The following is a 16,706-nucleotide window of genomic DNA, read 5'->3' as shown; positions in this document are numbered from 1 at the left end:
ATAAAAAAAATAAATACACAAATCACTCTTTACTTTCAAAATAAAATATTTATTTATCCAACAGCTTCAGTTCACCATCTGATGACATTCGGGGACTTTCTTTATTTTTATTTTTTTATTTGATTTTAGTTATTATATATTTTAAACAAAATTCTGGAGTTGACAAAAGCCTTGGGTTTTCACTCCTTATGAGCATCTGGTAATTTTCCCCCCAAAATATTAAATGAGACATATTTCAGCAGTTTAATATTTTCAGTAATATTTTAATGATATAATAGAATCATGTTCAGGATTATCATCATCATTCAGTTTTTTAGGAGAAACTACAGGCACACATTTCTAAATGTAAATGCTGTGACAAGCAACAAAAAAGATTATTTCTCCACTCTGCAACAGTCGACAGGCAGGATGTCTTTTCCTAACTTTGACATGTGACTTTATTGTCCAGCCTCAGTAACCATCATCCTGTCTGCCACTAAACATACATGTAGACACGGAACAAATCGGATCTGTATATGGTGATGTCTTTGATGATGAAGCTGCACGTCAGTCATGGGAGCCACACATCCATCTGGGCCGGTCAGACTGGAAACCAGCGCTGAACATGTGCCGCAGTGATTTCCTTCAGGTGACTGATCATATAAACCGGTTTGGTTACTTTGGTTTTAAATGACAACCTGCAACAGGTAGTTCCTGCTCAGTGTGTCTTTCTCCAGTAAAATCCCATCGCGCAGAGCAGGAAACTCAGTCCCACTCCCAGAACAGATCCTCCCAGTGGAAGGCTAAGGGGCGTCGACTGTAGCTCTGACTGATCTGCAGAGAGACAGAGACAATCATTCACAGTGATTTAAAAAACAACTGACAAGAATATATAGATAATATGCTCTTGCTCTGCTTAGCTTTAATAAATCATACAATCATTTCATTGCTCTTAAAATTTGACAGCAGTGTAACCTGACCAGATAATGTGTGTCATCCCACAGTAACTGAAGTTGCTGTTGCTGGTACGTTGTGATCCAATGATAAAACATTTCTTTATACTGTTCTAGAGCAGTGGATCTCAAAGAAAGAAAGAAAGAAAGAAAAAAAAATACATACACACACACATATATATATATATATATATACACCCACACAGATATATAGAAATAGGTTATATCAAATAATTTCAAGGGACATACACAAGGGGTCCCTGGATTATTCTGAGAAACAGATGACCTCTTCTCTAGGGGACAAAATACAAATTCTGTCGTTTCATTTTGAGGACTTGTTGGCCTACCGAAGTGCAGCAGCTGCGGCTCCTGTAGCCCCATATGCTCCACCATGCAGCTGACGTTTCGCCCTGTGCTCAGGGTGAGTTCAAGGTGTGAGTGGATCTGGTAGCGCCAGGCTCCACTGGGCATCTTCGTAATGACCACACCTGGAGGGTCAGGTATGACAACACCATCTCTCAGCCAGGACAGTCTGATGTGCCGAGGGTAGAAGTTGTAGGCACTGCAGACCAAAACCACTGAGTCTTCACTGCTGTCAGACCTCACTGACTTCAGCCTGGTGACAGGAGGCACTGCAGGACGGAAACACTGTTAGGACACAAGGAAAGCAGCTGTTTTGCAGCATCCAGTATGGAGCTGAAAAAAAGGGGGAGGCATGTCAAATCATTCCTTTAAGCACTGGGAAGGGACCTATGTTTTTTATTTAGGTGGGAGGGGCATACAGATTTAAATAGTTGTATTTTATATTTGTGATAAAAACAGCAGTGGTGTTAGCATGTTAGCCGTTAGCCTAGATACAGCCGGGGCGCATAGTAGCGTCAGACCTGTTAAAACGTAAGTGAACGGGCAACCTTCAAGTGCAAAGTTAGTCCACTAAACAAACTTTTTCTCCACAAAGACCGCCTCATATCGTTAGGATAAATGTCAGAGAACATATAGAAAACGACATGTAAACGTGTTGTCTTACCTTACCGGTGTGCTGCCATGTTTGTTTATCATCTAGCTCTGCTTTCCAAAGCGCGGCCGAAATCTGGCGAGAACAAGCAGCAACAGCTGGAAGGCAGAACCGGACAGTAGCCTGAAAAGTTCATTCATTTATTTTATGAAAGATTTATAGAATAATGGCTGACTTTTTGCCAGACTTTGACTTTGTGGAGGAGGAATTTGATTTTGCAGAGTTTGATGGCCGCCCTTATTTATTTGAGCCAGAATACACTGATGAAGAGCTTCGTGAAATTGAAGAACGGAGGAGAGAGAGAGAGAGAGAGGCGCAACAGGTAGAGGACGAGAGAGGAGGAATGGCTGCTGCAAGGCTGCGTAGCTCTGGAGATTGGTGGTGTACCTGTGAATGCTGTGCCCCAGTGCCCACAGAAGAGGAATGCCTCTGTTGCAAAGAATGGGACCAGTTGCAGCCTTATTTTCAAGGTCTGGATGTGACCGAGGACGAGACACCTCCACCTGGAGTAGTATCCAGCTGGGCTTTATCTAGAGCTCGCCAGATATATTTCAGCCACACTTTGGAAAGCAGAGCTAAATGGTAAACAAACATGGCAGCACGCCGGTAAGGTAAGACAACACGTTTACATGTCGTTTTCTATATGTTCTCTGACATTTATCCTAACGATATGAGGCGGTCTTTGTGGAAAAAAAGCTTGTTTAGTGGACTAACTTTGCACTTGAAGGTTGCCCGTTCACTTACGTTTTAACAGGTCTGATGCTACTATGCGCCCCGGCTGTATCTAGGCTAACAGCTAACATGCTAACTATTATTTTTATGTCACTAGTCACTTGAAACAAATTTAGGACGATAGGAGACAGGTTGAAATAAACTGAAATTTCCCTTTAAGTGTTTCTAATTTTAGATCTTTTTGGAGATTGTCCCATTTCCATGGTGCAGAGGAGGAGAATGCAGTTTTCCCCAGATCTGTTAAAACCTGGTGTTGATTGAAAAGCACCACCTGGAGGAGCATAGCCGGAAACAACCAGAGCTGACACACAGCAGGGGGCAGAAGTCGGCCAGAGGTTTGCCAAATATTGCTTTATAGATAAACAAATGTACCAGTGCAGCTGTCTGCGAGTGATCAGTGAAGTCCAACCCATCAAATCATAAAGAATACAGTGATGAGTAAGGGACATGTATTTGTCATAAACATAGAGATGGATGGTAGACTGAATCAAGGCTGCGTAAAATGGAGGAGGTTGCGAGCATATACAGTATGTCACTGTAATCAGTCACAGACAGAGAAGTAGCTTTCAAGTTTTTCTTCGCACTAAAAGTGACACGATGACTTCACATACCTGCTTTACCCTGAATGTCTTTGTACGCCAGAGCAGTTTGAAACTTGCAGTAGTAGTCCAGATCATGTCTCCTGACCTTCAGGTAGTCAGGGTTTTTATTTACAGTGTCTGCGAACTGTCTTCCATACTCTGTGAATCCAACCACCTTTTCTGTGGAGCTGTTGTACTCCGCCTGCAGTCGGCCGTTGTACTGGTAGTGAATGTAGTACTGCACATCATACTGTGAGCCCGTCTCTATGAACTGACACGTTTTCAGAATGTGGAAGTATTTTCCATCTGCAGTCACCTCTGTAGTAAATGACAACAAATATCAGTACAACTTACAGCCTCTGAAAACTTTTACATGCTTTAATGTTAAAAAAAAAAAAACACTTTATTTTCCTCATCCTGTCGGTGCTGGAGCATCTGTATTCACTCTCTGCCTGTTGTAGCACCTGTCTCTTTAAGTCCTGCCCTCCTGAAAAAGCCCAGTCTGCTCTGGTTGGTCAGTGTTTCAAGGTCTTCTGTATCTCGGCATCTCTGCCATAGATAAATAAAAAAATAGATGCCTCACTGGCTGCTGGATGGTCCCCCAAGAAGTGTGTTAGGTTTAAAGCTAATTTTTGTAGTAGCCAAACTGTAATTATCATAAATACCATCACCTGATGCCCTGCGGCCCCAAATACTTTTTTCCGCAGACTTTTTTTTTATGAATCAGTAAACAAATATTTGTAGGCATCACATCCTCTGAGATATGACTCGTTTCACTGTCAGGATTTGTTCCATTCTGTCAGATAACATTGGGAAAATCTAGAGGAGCTGCAAGATTAAATCATTCTATCCCCATTCAAGTCAATGGAGTGTTTAACAGGAAGTTAGCCGTTCGGTCAGCAGAAGTCTCATGTGCACCTGCTCTATGAGCTGCACAGTACAGAAACAGTGCCAGTGATCTCTTGATTAATCTATGCCGCTGGACTGTATGTCAAGGTTGCCACCATGTTGGAGAGGGCAAGACTTATCTGTAGACAAATACAAGTATTCAAGGAGCTGCATTTTAGTGCCCTAGCTATTGCTGATTGCTGGAAGCCAGAAACAAATTAAAGTTTTTATAATTCCTCATGATAATGAATTATTTTAAACAATGTCAGTAATTCAGTTCCTGTCAGTCTAACATACACTCCTCTACTGAGAATCCAGAAGCAATTATAGACTAAATATATTCGGATGAATTAACTGAAAAAAAAAAAACTTTTGTTCTACTACACGTGGATCATAAACTCATGGATTAAAAAAAATGACTCATTGAGAGAAATATAAACGTTATAGAGCTTTTTATACAGAAAAACTGCAGCTCCTGTTTACTGTCAGTTGTTTACAGGCTGGTCTGGCCCTTTCCAATATGGCCGCAATGTTGATGTATTGCTGCAATTGGCTGATACAGTCACAGCGTCTATGTATCTATGTCCGTGGTCTCTGTACTGTCACCGCAGTCCGAGAATGGAGAGGTGAAGTTCACCCCCTTTCAGTGAACCTGCATGATGCACTATATGTACGGTATAGAGACAAACTTGACACACTTGTGAACGTCGCTGCATTGTACAAATACATGTGTTTTTTCACCAAGCACCACTATACTGTTGTCGGGTATAAGCCAGCAGTATGTTTGTTGGGTTAATTCAGCAGTCTGTAATGATTTGGTACCGCGAATGATAACGCCAATGCTAATGCTAGTTTGCTAACTAGTTAATTTGCTGTCGTCATTTCCGGTGAGTGCACAATGGCCGTGTTTGGTTTGAGACAACACTACCCTGTTGAAATTTGCGCACTGCGCCAATAAGTACATAGTGCACATAGTGTACTACATGGAAGTGTGCTAATGGAAGAATGTGTTTTGAGACACAGTACAGGAGCCGCTAAATAAAACACATCAGGCTAGATAATGTGTGTGCTGGAACACAGATGAGTTAGCTAGCTAGCCAGCTAGCTGGTGTTGGTGACTAATATCATGTGAGACGAGAAAAGCAGTTCGCTAAGCAACTTTCCTGATTTGAAAAATCTTTTAAATTGATGAACACCGTGTGTGTAATTCATGGCACAACAAAAAATTATTCGTCTCTGGCTGTACATATTTTTTCTGAAATAAGGTCCCATGGTGGTGATCCACCGGAAGGAGATAGACCTCACCTCTCCATGACTGTAACAGAGTATAGCAGCACTTACCATTAAAAAAAAATCATCAGTTAAAGCTTCTAAACACAATCAGATATGTTCTTAATGAAGAAAAATAATATGATCTGAAATCTGGAGATATTAAAGGATAACTTAGGTATTTTTCAACCTGGGCCCTTTTTTCCCATGTGTATGTGTGCGTATGATTCATGGGTACCACTCGTTCTAAAACAGCAGCAAGATGATATGTTCCTTTGATATTAGCATGTAGCTACATGTAGCAGCATATGTAATGTGTGTTTCGCTGCTGTTAGCATGTAGCTACATGTAGCAGCGTATGTAGTGTATGTTTCCTCAATGTTAGCATGTAGCTACGTGTAGTAGCGTATGTAGTGTATGTTTCCCTGATGTTAGCATGTAGCTACATGTAGTAGCGTATGTAGTGTATGTTTCCCTGATGTTAGCATGTAGCTACATGTAGTAGCGTATGTAGTGTATGTTTCCCCGATGTTAGCATGTAACTACATGTAGCAGCGTATGTAATGTATGTTTCCCTGATGTTAGCATGTAGCTACATGTAGCAGCGTATGTAATGTTTCCCTGATGTTAGCATCTACATGCAGCAGCGTATGTAATGTTTCCCTGATGTTAGCATGTAGCTGCATGTAGCAGCATATTTAATGTATGTTTCCCCTATTCAGAGACTGTTCAGAGACCCCAGTATGCAGAAATATTTAAATACACCATTTTGAAAAAAGGTAATTTTCCCTTTAACTTCACAAATCTTAAGTTCAAGTTTGGAGCATTATTTGGCCCCCTTTCTGACAAGATAGCCAACATGGTTGATACCAATGGATCCCTCACGTCCTCTAGTTTAACCTGTGTCTGTAGCTTTAAAATTGAGGCGATACAGCAGGTTTTATTTGCTAACATTACTCTGCCTCACTCCTCACCCTCAGCTCTGCCTGTTACACCTTTTCAGACATTTGGTCATCACCTCTCTGCTCCTTTATTTTCTTGTTCTCTATGTACTCTGATTTTTCCCTTAGTGGTCCCTGATTTTTGGTGAGACACTCTGACTAAGCTCTTAAGGCTGCGGTCCCCCTCACATGTTTACATTAGCAATGCCTGCATGTTCTGTGCATCTGACCCCGCTGTCAGATGGGCTGAACCATTTTGCAATACCTGCCAGGGCTGGGAGCATCAGACAGCACATTGGAATGTGATTTATTAATAAAATTACATTTATTTAGCATGTAAATACATATAACTTATATTGTCAGTGATATACATGTATGTAATGTTTCCCTGATGTTAGCTACATGTAGCAGGGAATATAATGTAAACAGTTGCAGCAGCGTGCCTGGAGCTGATGACCATATAAAAAAAAAATAAAAATCTGTCACAAAACTCTGGCCATGTTTTCTACGGATATCCAACATTGTAGGTCTACTTTAATTCATTGCATTAACTATTCATGAATACATAAGTAACACTAAAAGTTAAGATCCTGATTTATTAAGACTAATCTGTACAGGTCAGAACTATGTGGGTGAGGTCTGATCAGCTGTAAGAAGCTCAGTGAGAAAATAGCTTGTCAGGGCCGCGAAGATGAACTAAACTCTGCATGATAACATTATTACTGACAACAACTGTTTCACTCACTTCAGTCAAGTCGATCTGTACTTTTGAATCACATAATTTATTACCTGTTTGCTGCAGAAGTGAAAAGAGCAAAAGCAGGGCATGCAGACGTTGTTGAACCATGATCAGCCTGACAAAAATAAGGAAGTGGGAGTTTAACCAATCACATCAGTGCACTGAGAAGAGTCACCTGTTGATAGGGTGAGGTTTACTTCCCAAACTGGCCATACAACTGCTGCTACAAGTTTGTTTATTTAATGAGTGCTGTTAACATAGTGCTGAAGCTACGTTCATACTGTGTTCCCGTTTGTAGCGGAGGTGTGCTGAGTTTAACATTACTGTGAAAAAATCTTATTGCCTAAAATTACTTCTCCCATATTTCACACGTTTTCCTTCACTGTCACTACCTACATTTACATGCCCAAATGATTCCAGTGTTTACCCTTATTCCAAAACAAAACAATATAAGGTGTTTACATGAGTAATGACAATAAATGCTCCACTAATATTCCTGTTTTACATGCAGTTGTGCTGACTCTGATTAACTTGGCTTAAAATGACATTTATCATGCAAGGGAAAATGAAACAGCTCTAGCCTCTTGTCATATTGCTTCTTTGTGTCAAAATTTGATTTTTGTAAAAGTTTATCTAACGTTGGCGGACTTGTTGGACTGTGCAAACCAAGACATTTTATTGAAGAAATGGGTGGAAATTATCTTGACAAAGCCAAAACTAAGAACATGTATGACACTTGTTTGAACGTCAGCAATATAAAGAGCAATAAAATAAAAAACATAATAAAGATACAGATTTACAATAAAAGAATAAAGAGAAAAAAGATATAAAAGGTAAAACTAATTACTAAATGATTTACTATTTGAAAAAATCACTGTTCAAAATAGCAAAAGTGATTTAAAATCAAGTTTAAAAATCAGTTTGCAGTCATTACAGGGTGGGGCAGGCAGTGTAAAGAAGGAATGTTTTCAACTTTGACTTAGTGTTCAGATTCGGGGCTGTCTGACATCATCTGGGAGGTCACTCCAGGTTTGTGCTGCATGATAACAAAACACTGCTTCATCATGTTTTGTTCTGACTTTTGGGACGGTCAGTAGGCCGGCCCCAGATGTCCTCAGGGTCCGTGAAGGTTCATATGTCACAGGCATGTCAGAGATATATTTGGGCGCTGAGCCACAGAGTGATTTGATTTTGAAATCAATTCTCTGAGTGACAGGTAGCCAGTGTAAGGATTTTAGAACTGGAGTAGTGAGGTTGTATTTCGTAGTTTCTGTCAGGACCTGAGCAGCATTCTGAATAAGATGAAGTTGTTGCTCAGCCTTTCAAGGTCTCACTTTGACATTATTCCTCTGACTCTAGTAATGTTTTTTAAATGGTAGCAGGCAGATGACGTTACGGATTTGATGCGGCTGTGGAAATTTAATCTGAGTCCAGGATAACACCATGGTTTCTTGCGTGACTCTTAGATATAGAACTAATCAGTCTAATCTTACAGTCCTGTCATAAATCCTCCTTCATGCAGTTATAGTGTTCAGTTTGTGCTGCTGTTGAACCTAGTTGTGTTTTACTAACAGATGTTTCTATTACTCAGTTCACCCTCACTGATATAAATAGGTCTGTAAAAAATATAGATATGATATTTGTTAAACTGTGACTGTATTTCCTGCTAGCTAGCTATGACACATGTTGTTCTCTTTTTGTAGAACTCAAGCAAAATGTTAACATGTTATTTTGTCTGAAAATATAAAAGACTGGACACAAACATCAATATTCATTAATACAATAATACAATGATAGTAAAATCTAACATTTTGGTTCACATTGTACAAATGAGCAGATATATGTCATTCCTGGCTAACATTTTGTTTGGATTAAAATACAACTTAGTAAACACATATAATCAGTTTCATGTGAAGGCAGACAGATCCTATAAAAATCTTCAGAACAGCAGGAAGTGATGTTGATCACCAGGTATTTGTTTTTTAGGAGAATTGGATGCTGAGCTCTGATCTCTGTTGAAGTTATTGTTATTAACACATGAGATTATTAACATAAAACAATCATTCATAAGCACATCATACAATTTCCAGGTCAAACCTGAGCTGTCTCAAAACAATACCAAAATACAGTGCATTAGCCAGTGTCAGTCTGCCCAGCAACCCTGTGGTACGCAGCCCGCCAGCAGTCTGCCAGCCGATGTTGGAGAGAGTCTTTAGTAGAAAGGATGAAGAGGATGACACCAGAAGTGAGACAGATGAGTCCCAAAGACAAACAGACCCACGCTGCTGTAGAACCCACTGACCTCTCAGGCAGCACTGGTGGAGAGCAAACATTGTGACTCAGAAATGTTCAGAACAATCTCAACAATGAAACTCAACTACAGGAACGAATCATCGGGAACCTGCAGCTTCCCATAAGAACGTGAGAGACTTAGGTCCTAGGTTCTGCATTTCTGTTTTCCATTGTGTTTTACAAACCACTACATTTAGAATGTAAACCACTGTCTTTAAATGTGTGCTGGTGATTTGAACACAGAAAGATGGATGGTCACTCAAACCCTTTGTAAAATGTGCAAGTTATAGAGTGTTGGCGCACTGCCACCAAAACAACCATCATGTCCTGCAATGATGACATATTTCCCTGTTACATTCTTGTCAGGGATGCATCAGGACACATTACTGTTTATACGACAAAAGCCATGTGGTGCAATGTGTCCGGACCATCTCAGTAGTGGTTTGAGTGATCGGGTCACAATGTGTCTTGGTGGTACTTACACTTGTATTTAGAGCTTTCCACTTGTGATCTGATCACCAGAGACGCATGTTAAAACCAAATGTGAACAGGGTCTGTGTGTCTAAGTCAGTGGGGTGGTGGCAGTTGATGCTTTGGTTGTAATACGAAGTAGATGGGTAGATTACTGAGGAGAAAGTGGGTATACTCTGCTATACATTCCACTGGCTGTTTAGCTGATAGGTGTGTAAACTGTAAACGGCCGGAAAAAGAGGAAGGTACACCCCATACACCCTCCACTACACCACTGGGGCCGTATTCACAAACCTTCCTAGAGCTAAGAGTTGCTCCTAGTGATGAAATTCTAAGAAAATTCTTAGACTGTGACGTTTTCTTAGAATTTTCCCTGAAAGTTAAGACTAGGTCCTTGTGAAGACAAAAGTTATTCACAGAACATCTTAAACACCTTAAAAGAGCTCCTAAGGTGAAAAACTATTTTGAGCAGGGAGGAGGACTGTGAAGGGGTTTAAGAGTTTCTGAATCAGAGGAGAAAATGGTGGAGACACAAAGACGTCAGAGGAATATTCTGCAAACCCTGGATGACAGTGAGTAAATGAAATGCTACAGATTAGATGTTGCAGGAATAATATGTGTGGTTGATGTCATTAGGGATACAAACACATTTTTCCAATTAACGCTGTAACGCCAGAAATATAAATGAAGCTCAGCGTAAGTTCAATCAGGAAGACCTTTCTCATGCTCACCCTTTCACATTTTTCTCCATCCCACTCTCACTACTCCCTCTAATCAGCTGACTGGGTGTTCACTCCTCTAGTTATCCAATCACACTTTACCACGATCTCTCAGCCAATCGAGATGCCACTGCAAAATTTTAAATCTGCTCTCTCTTCTGCAGCTGTCAGCCATCATTGTAGGCAGAATCTTGGCACCCTCCTCCACCCCGGTCACCTCCAGCCATCGTATCCAGAGTCCAGGACGAGCTCTCAAAGACTCATTCCTCTACTCATCCAGATCATCAGCACTTCTCCATCTTCCTCTCATCTCATCTTCACCACCTCTACCACCACCAGCGTCTAGACTCCGAGGAGGTTCCCTATTCGACTATGGATTCACCACCCTCCTTAAATCAAACCATCTCTACGGGGTCTAATCGCCAAAGACTTTCCACATTCTTATTCATTCGTTCACATGTTAATAAATATTCTTTTACCATTAAAAACGAGTCTCTCCTGATTGAAAGATATGTGTACTACCCTGAAAATGCGAGTTCTTGCAAGAAAACAACACACCTTGAACTTTGGTTGTTGGTGCTACCAAAAGCACTTGACAGAGGTGAAGGGAAATGCATCCAAGTACTAGCTGTGCTGTATGTTCTGTTACGTTATTACAGCTGTATAGTTGTATTTTCAGGACACTGAGTTAGTCAAAAAAGCCAAATTTCTGAATGTCTGGAAAGTGCATTTTTTAATCCATCTCTAAAAAATCTGTATACATAATAAGAAACCCAATACTACCAAAATATACGGTAGGCTACATGTCCCTGTATGTAAACTTTGGACCTCAACAGTACAGTATATTTCAATCTTACCCCATGTTTTGGTGGCAGGGTGGCTCAGCGCTGCGTGCTGCACACTGCAGCCCAGCACGTCATCTGTGTGTGGACTGAAAGACAGGCTGGCCAGCTGACTGAAGGTCCCGTCCCCTTCAGGGTACAGGTTACTGAGAGCCACACCTTCTGTCACCTGAACACCATTCCTGGTCCACGTGACATTGATGAAGGGGGGGTAGAAGTGACTGATGTAACAGTAGAAGATGCTCTCCTTCCCCTGCTCTGCCTCCTCCTTGGGATAGACGAGCATTGTCGGGGCTTTTAGAAAGAGAAGAACATGGTTTGTATGGACATAATGCACTCACCGTGTATGTTCCCACATTCAGGGGCCATATTTATCAAGAGGAGAAAATCAGCCATAAATGTGACATTTTTGATCTGAGGTTAAGAGTTTCTTAACTTGTGGAACTATGATCACTACGAGTATCGCAACAATCCCTACAATCTTAAGGTTTTTTCAGACTGGAGGAGCTAGGAATGATAAAAGTTCTCATGCTGTGTTCACACCAAACCCAAGTGAGTAGACATAGAGGCTCTGTACACACAACAGAAACAACAGCTCGTAAAAAAACAACAACAACAACAACAACAAAAACAGGGAGAAAAGATGAACAAATGGACCGACAGTGAAGTCCAGGCTTTACCAAGATATGTAACATCGGAAATACAATGCAGTTTTGACTTGTCAAAGTGAAATATAGGAATCTTGGATGGCTGTCCTGCATCACGTTAGCGTTCCTATTGGTGGTGCGAATGTAAACAGAAAAAAAGGCCTTGGAGGTATTGTGTAGTTCTCAGGAGCTCCTCAGTGGGAAGTTCCACTCAGGGAGTCACCTTAACTGTTTGCTCCTAAAATCACTCTTAATGTGTTATCCAGCAGACCCACACAGGTGAAACTGAACAGTGTCCTGTCTTTACCTTTTTTTTCAATGGGACTCTTCTCGATCTGTGCAGCTTCAGCAATATAGTATTTCCATAGTCTCTCCTTGCTAACCAGAGCCAATAGGTAAAATCCAGGTAAAAAATCTTTTTCCAGCTCCTCAAGCAGGGGTGCTGTCCAAACTGCTCGTCTGTTCTCAAAGTCAGCATATGCAATCTGGTCTCCGTTCCAGTGTAATTGTACCTGACCGTCACCAGACTCAGAGCAGCCATAGAACATCGTCCCTTCATAAAGTGCTGCAGCAGGAAAACACAAAAAGAAAGTGTCAGTAAAGTCAACTTAGATCTTTGCTCCACACTTACATTACATACATATACACGTGGATGGATTTCTAAAAGGGCCCACCAGGCACAGGCCCAGGGGCCCAAAGTGTCAGGGGCCCCTTGGCCTTCGCCTGGTATCAACCAGGACAAGACACAAAATAACCACAAAGAGATGCAAAGCAATTGCAAAGTGACACAAGGGGCTCTAGTTTCCCGGCGCAGCGCAGGGTGGCGCAGGGTGGTGAACCCCGCACAGACCTAGCTGAGATGGGTGTGGCGGCGCAGCAGGGGGAGGTGTCGACAGATCCAGCTTGGCGCAGTGACAGTTTTGTGCCAAAAGGCTTCGCCGAAGGTGCACTAAAAGCTAAAAGCCAGCTGAAACCAGGTCTACTGTCAGCGCAGGCGGAGCGCAGCCGGTGTAAGTGGAAGTTTGGCTGACCGGCGGACAGTGCGCACATGTTACAAAAACCTCACAGGCAGGTTTCCAGAATATCAGGCACATTAACGATGCAATAAATACCCAAAAAAACACTATTCAATGCAACTATCTGCAATCAGCACATAAATGTATCTCTGTATCGACTGTCCCGTCACATCTGATGTCAGATCAAAGGGGATTGGCACCGTTTGGCACGTTTGGCACGCGTAATGGAAACCCAACCTGATTTGATTAACACAGCTGCAAACTAATGAGTTCACATCCCTCTCAGCCAACCACAAACAGCCACAGCATCAGATAGGGAGTATATATTCAGCATCTGTCATCTTAGAAAAGTCAAAAGAAAAGAAACAGAGTGAGACTGCGAGAGAGAAAGAGAGAGCGCGAACGCACGAGAGAAACACAACATTGATTTACAATTGTGGTGACCTCCTCCCAGGCTACCTTTGCATCATCAGCCCGTGGAGGTCTGCTCGCAGTTCTGTATATTCGGACACTGCGAGCTTGGACCTGATGAAAACATCAGTTTCCTCCTGGGAGAAGTTTGGCCGTCTGACACTGCTGCTCTCTTCTGCCATGGCGAATTGGGTAAATTCTCATTACGCCTTCGCGCGGTGCATTTAAGGGCGAGGAGAGGGGCTCATTTGATTGGTGTGATGTGTGTAAAACCCACTCCACGCCTTCTCTCCTCCCTCTTTCCGACTTGCGCAGGTAGGAGGGACGGAGGTGGGAAAGAGGAGTAGCTGCGCCAGACGCACGGTGTACCAAACTTGCAAAATCCGCCTGGCCACACCCAGCTGGCGAAGCGCAGGTGCGCTGCGCTTCCGCCGCGCCCGGTCTGCGAAACTAGAGGCCAAAGAGACTCACAATAACTTGAAGAAAATGAAAAGTAACTAACTCCAGACTGAAAATGACTTCTAAGAGATGGAAAATGACCACAAACAGACTCAAAACAACATAAAGAAGCTAAAAAAAACCTTGAAATCTGTGTGTCTTGCTACATTGGAGCATAAGTGGTGGGGCCTTTTGCATGGCTGTGCCCAGGGGCCCAGTGTCTTGTAATCCGCCCATGTCTATACAGTCAGGCACATTCACACTGAAACCGAGTGATGCAGGAAGTGTTTGACTCTGTCTTCGTTTTGACTGTTGGACCCAGGTCAACAGAAGTGAAATTTGAGCTGAAGGTGTGACTGTCAAACTAGTTACCTGAGAAGGTTAGTCATTTGGTTTGTGTCAGGAAAGGCAAAATGGAGGCTGGCATTTGACACTCATCTATCTCGTTTTGATTTAAGGCTGGTGATATATTCAGTATCTCATACTGTGTCATTCTGAATCGTATAAATACTGTGTGAAAATAGTAACGTTAAATAAAGTTAACTTTGTTGTTCTTCTGCCTGCAGGATAGCACACTGGAAGTAGTGGTTTAAAGCCATGTTACACAAAGATAAGGAAGGATCAAGGTTTGGTTGGATGAAACTTTACCTGCATGGGCTGTGAGGAAGAAGTGACCCACAACCAGTAAAGCCAGTGAGGGATCCATTTGGTCCAGTTAAGAAATGACACAGTCTGTGTCCCTATTCAGAAAATGAAACTGAACTGATTCATGAGTGTCAAGCCAGCAAAAATTAGATGTGTAACACGTCTTAACTTTCAAAATAAAAGCCTTGGGAAATGATAACATCAAAACTCAGGTTTGAAAGGTTCAAAGTAAGTTTGAAAAGTGTAAAAAAAAAAGGTTTTAAAACTGGAAAATAGGATTAAGACATTTGAATGTCTAAAGGAACTCCTTCAGTCTTACAGTGTTTCCTCAGACTTTTTGCTTTGCAGACATTAAACATAGATTCATCTTCTCATCTTGTGCATAACAACCTAATATCAGATAATCATATTGATTTACTCAGTCTCACAGAAACCTGGCTGTGTCCAGATGAATATGTTAGTCTAAATGAGTCCACTCCTCCCAGTCATAATAATACCCACATTCCTCGAGGCAGCGGCCGAGGAGGGGGAGTTGCAGCCATTTTTAACTCTAGTCTGTTAATCAGCCCTAAACCTAAACTAGATTTTAATTCATTTGAAAGCCTCGTTCTTAGTCTTTTACATCCGACCTGGAAAACCTCGCAGCCACTTTTATTTGTTATAGTGTACCGTGCTCCTGGCCCGTATTCTGAATTTGTATCTGAATTCTCAGAGTTTTTATCCAGTTTAGTTCTTAAATCAGATAAAGTTATTATTGTAGGCGATTTTAACATTCATGTCGACGTTGATAATGACTCCCTGGCTACCGCGTTTATCTCATTAATAGACTCCATTGGCTTCAGTCAGGGTGTACATGAACCCACTCACTGTTTTAACCATACCCTCGATCTAGTTCTGACGTATGGAATTGAAATTGATAACCTAACAGTCTTTCCAGAATCCCTCACTATCGGATCATTATCTGATTACTTTTGATTTCTTTTTACCTGATTACACGCCACTCAGCACCAGTTACTATACTAGATGTTAATCAGATAGTGCTGTCGCAAAATTTAAGGAAAAGATTACTCCGTCGTTAAATTCAATACAAGTCCCTCAGTAACAGAGGTTTCCTGTACCGACTTTGATCATTTTGTTGATAGCGCCGTAGGCTCGCTGCGAACAACACTTGACTCTGTAGCTCCTCTTAAAAAGAAGTTAAAAAAGCAAAGAAAGTTTGCTCCTTGGTATAACTCTCAAACCCGTAAGTTAAAACAAATATCGCGAAAATTTTAACGGAATTGGCGATTAACCAAACTGGAAGAATCTCGTTTAATCTGGACAGACAGTCTCAAAACTTATAAGAGGGGCCTCCGCAATGCCAGAGCAAACTATTACTCAGCATTAATAGAAGAAAACAAGAACAACCCCAGGTTTCTTTTCAGCACTGTAGCCAGGCTGACTGAGAGTCAAAGCTCTATTGAGCCTTGTATTCCTTTAGCCCTTAGCAGTAATGATTTTATGAGCTTTTTTAATGACAAAATTCTAACTATTAGAGGCAAAATTCATGACCTCCTGTCCTCAGATAGTACCTATCTAACCTCAAACACAGCTGTAAGACCTAATATATATTTAGATTGCTTCTCCCCAATTTCTCTTCAAGAATTGACAGCAGTGATTTCTTCATCTAAATCATCAACGTGTCTCTTAGACCCCATCCCAACTAGGCTACTTAAGGAGGTCTTACCTTTAGTTAACACTCATATATTAGATATGATCAATATATCCTTATTAACAGGCTATGTACCACAGTCTTTTAAGGTAGCTGTAATTAAACCTCTCCTAAAAAAGCCCACCCTGGATCCAGAGGTGTTAGCCAACTATAGACCAATATCTAATCTTCCCTTTATGTCAAAGATCCTGAGAAAGTAGTCGCAGACCAGCTGCTGTTGTTATCATTAGTCATTAGTCATACTTCTACTGTTATTATACATGTATACTGCCAGATATTAATACAAACTTTCAACATATTGTACCACAGTAGCCAGAACTATAACTATAATATTATTACTTTCATTAATGTTGTTGTAAGCTACTGTCATTACCGTCTGTCCTGCATCTCTCTCTCTCTGTCTCTCTCTCTGTCTCT

The 16,706-nt window shown here is 41.4% G+C and overlaps 2 protein-coding genes across 2 annotated transcripts; both read right to left on the bottom strand.

Moving 5' to 3' along the window:
• Positions 1-129: 129 nt before the first annotated feature.
• LOC117247145 (class II histocompatibility antigen, M beta 1 chain-like) lies at positions 130-7,616 on the bottom strand. The gene is made up of 4 exons (XM_033611443.2): positions 7,148-7,616; positions 3,291-3,578; positions 1,280-1,564; positions 130-813 (listed from the first exon to the last, which is right to left on the bottom strand). The coding sequence occupies exons 1-4, from the start codon at positions 7,203-7,205 to the stop codon at positions 698-700; spliced, it is 747 nt and encodes a 248-aa protein (XP_033467334.1). The 5' UTR covers positions 7,206-7,616; the 3' UTR covers positions 130-697.
• Positions 7,617-7,752: 136 nt separating this feature from the next.
• On the bottom strand, positions 7,753-14,701 carry LOC117247144 (H-2 class II histocompatibility antigen, A-U alpha chain-like). Its single transcript, XM_033611441.2, has 4 exons — positions 14,582-14,701; positions 12,376-12,633; positions 11,437-11,715; positions 7,753-9,412 (listed from the first exon to the last, which is right to left on the bottom strand). The coding sequence occupies exons 1-4, from the start codon at positions 14,637-14,639 to the stop codon at positions 9,231-9,233; spliced, it is 777 nt and encodes a 258-aa protein (XP_033467332.1). The 5' UTR covers positions 14,640-14,701; the 3' UTR covers positions 7,753-9,230.
• Between the last annotated feature and the right edge of the window lie 2,005 nt (positions 14,702-16,706).

This window comes from Epinephelus lanceolatus, chromosome 21 (genome assembly GCF_041903045.1).
Source record: "Epinephelus lanceolatus isolate andai-2023 chromosome 21, ASM4190304v1, whole genome shotgun sequence".
Classification (NCBI taxonomy): Eukaryota; Metazoa; Chordata; class Actinopteri; order Perciformes; family Serranidae; genus Epinephelus; species Epinephelus lanceolatus.
The sequence above is the reverse complement of the archived record's forward strand: the minus strand, read 5'-3'. Positions and strand labels throughout refer to the sequence as shown.

Excerpts from the sequence above, each read along its gene's own strand:
- LOC117247144 (XM_033611441.2), bottom strand. The coding sequence starts at position 14,639 with ATGGATCCCTCACTGGCTTTACTGGTTGTGGGTCACTTCTTCCTCACA. Across the intron at positions 11,716-12,375 it reads GAGTCCCATTGAAAAAAAAG|CCCCGACAATGCTCGTCTAT; the intron begins GTAAAGACAGGA and ends TCTTTCTAAAAG. Across the intron at positions 9,413-11,436 it reads CCCTGCCACCAAAACATGGG|TGCTGCCTGAGAGGTCAGTG; the intron begins GTAAGATTGAAA and ends GCTCTCCACCAG.
- LOC117247145 (XM_033611443.2), bottom strand. The coding sequence starts at position 7,205 with ATGGTTCAACAACGTCTGCATGCCCTGCTTTTGCTCTTTTCACTTCTG. Across the intron at positions 3,579-7,147 it reads TTCACTTCTGCAGCAAACAG|AGGTGACTGCAGATGGAAAA; the intron begins GTAATAAATTAT and ends CATTTACTACAG. Across the intron at positions 1,565-3,290 it reads AGACATTCAGGGTAAAGCAG|TGCCTCCTGTCACCAGGCTG; the intron begins GTATGTGAAGTC and ends TCCGTCCTGCAG.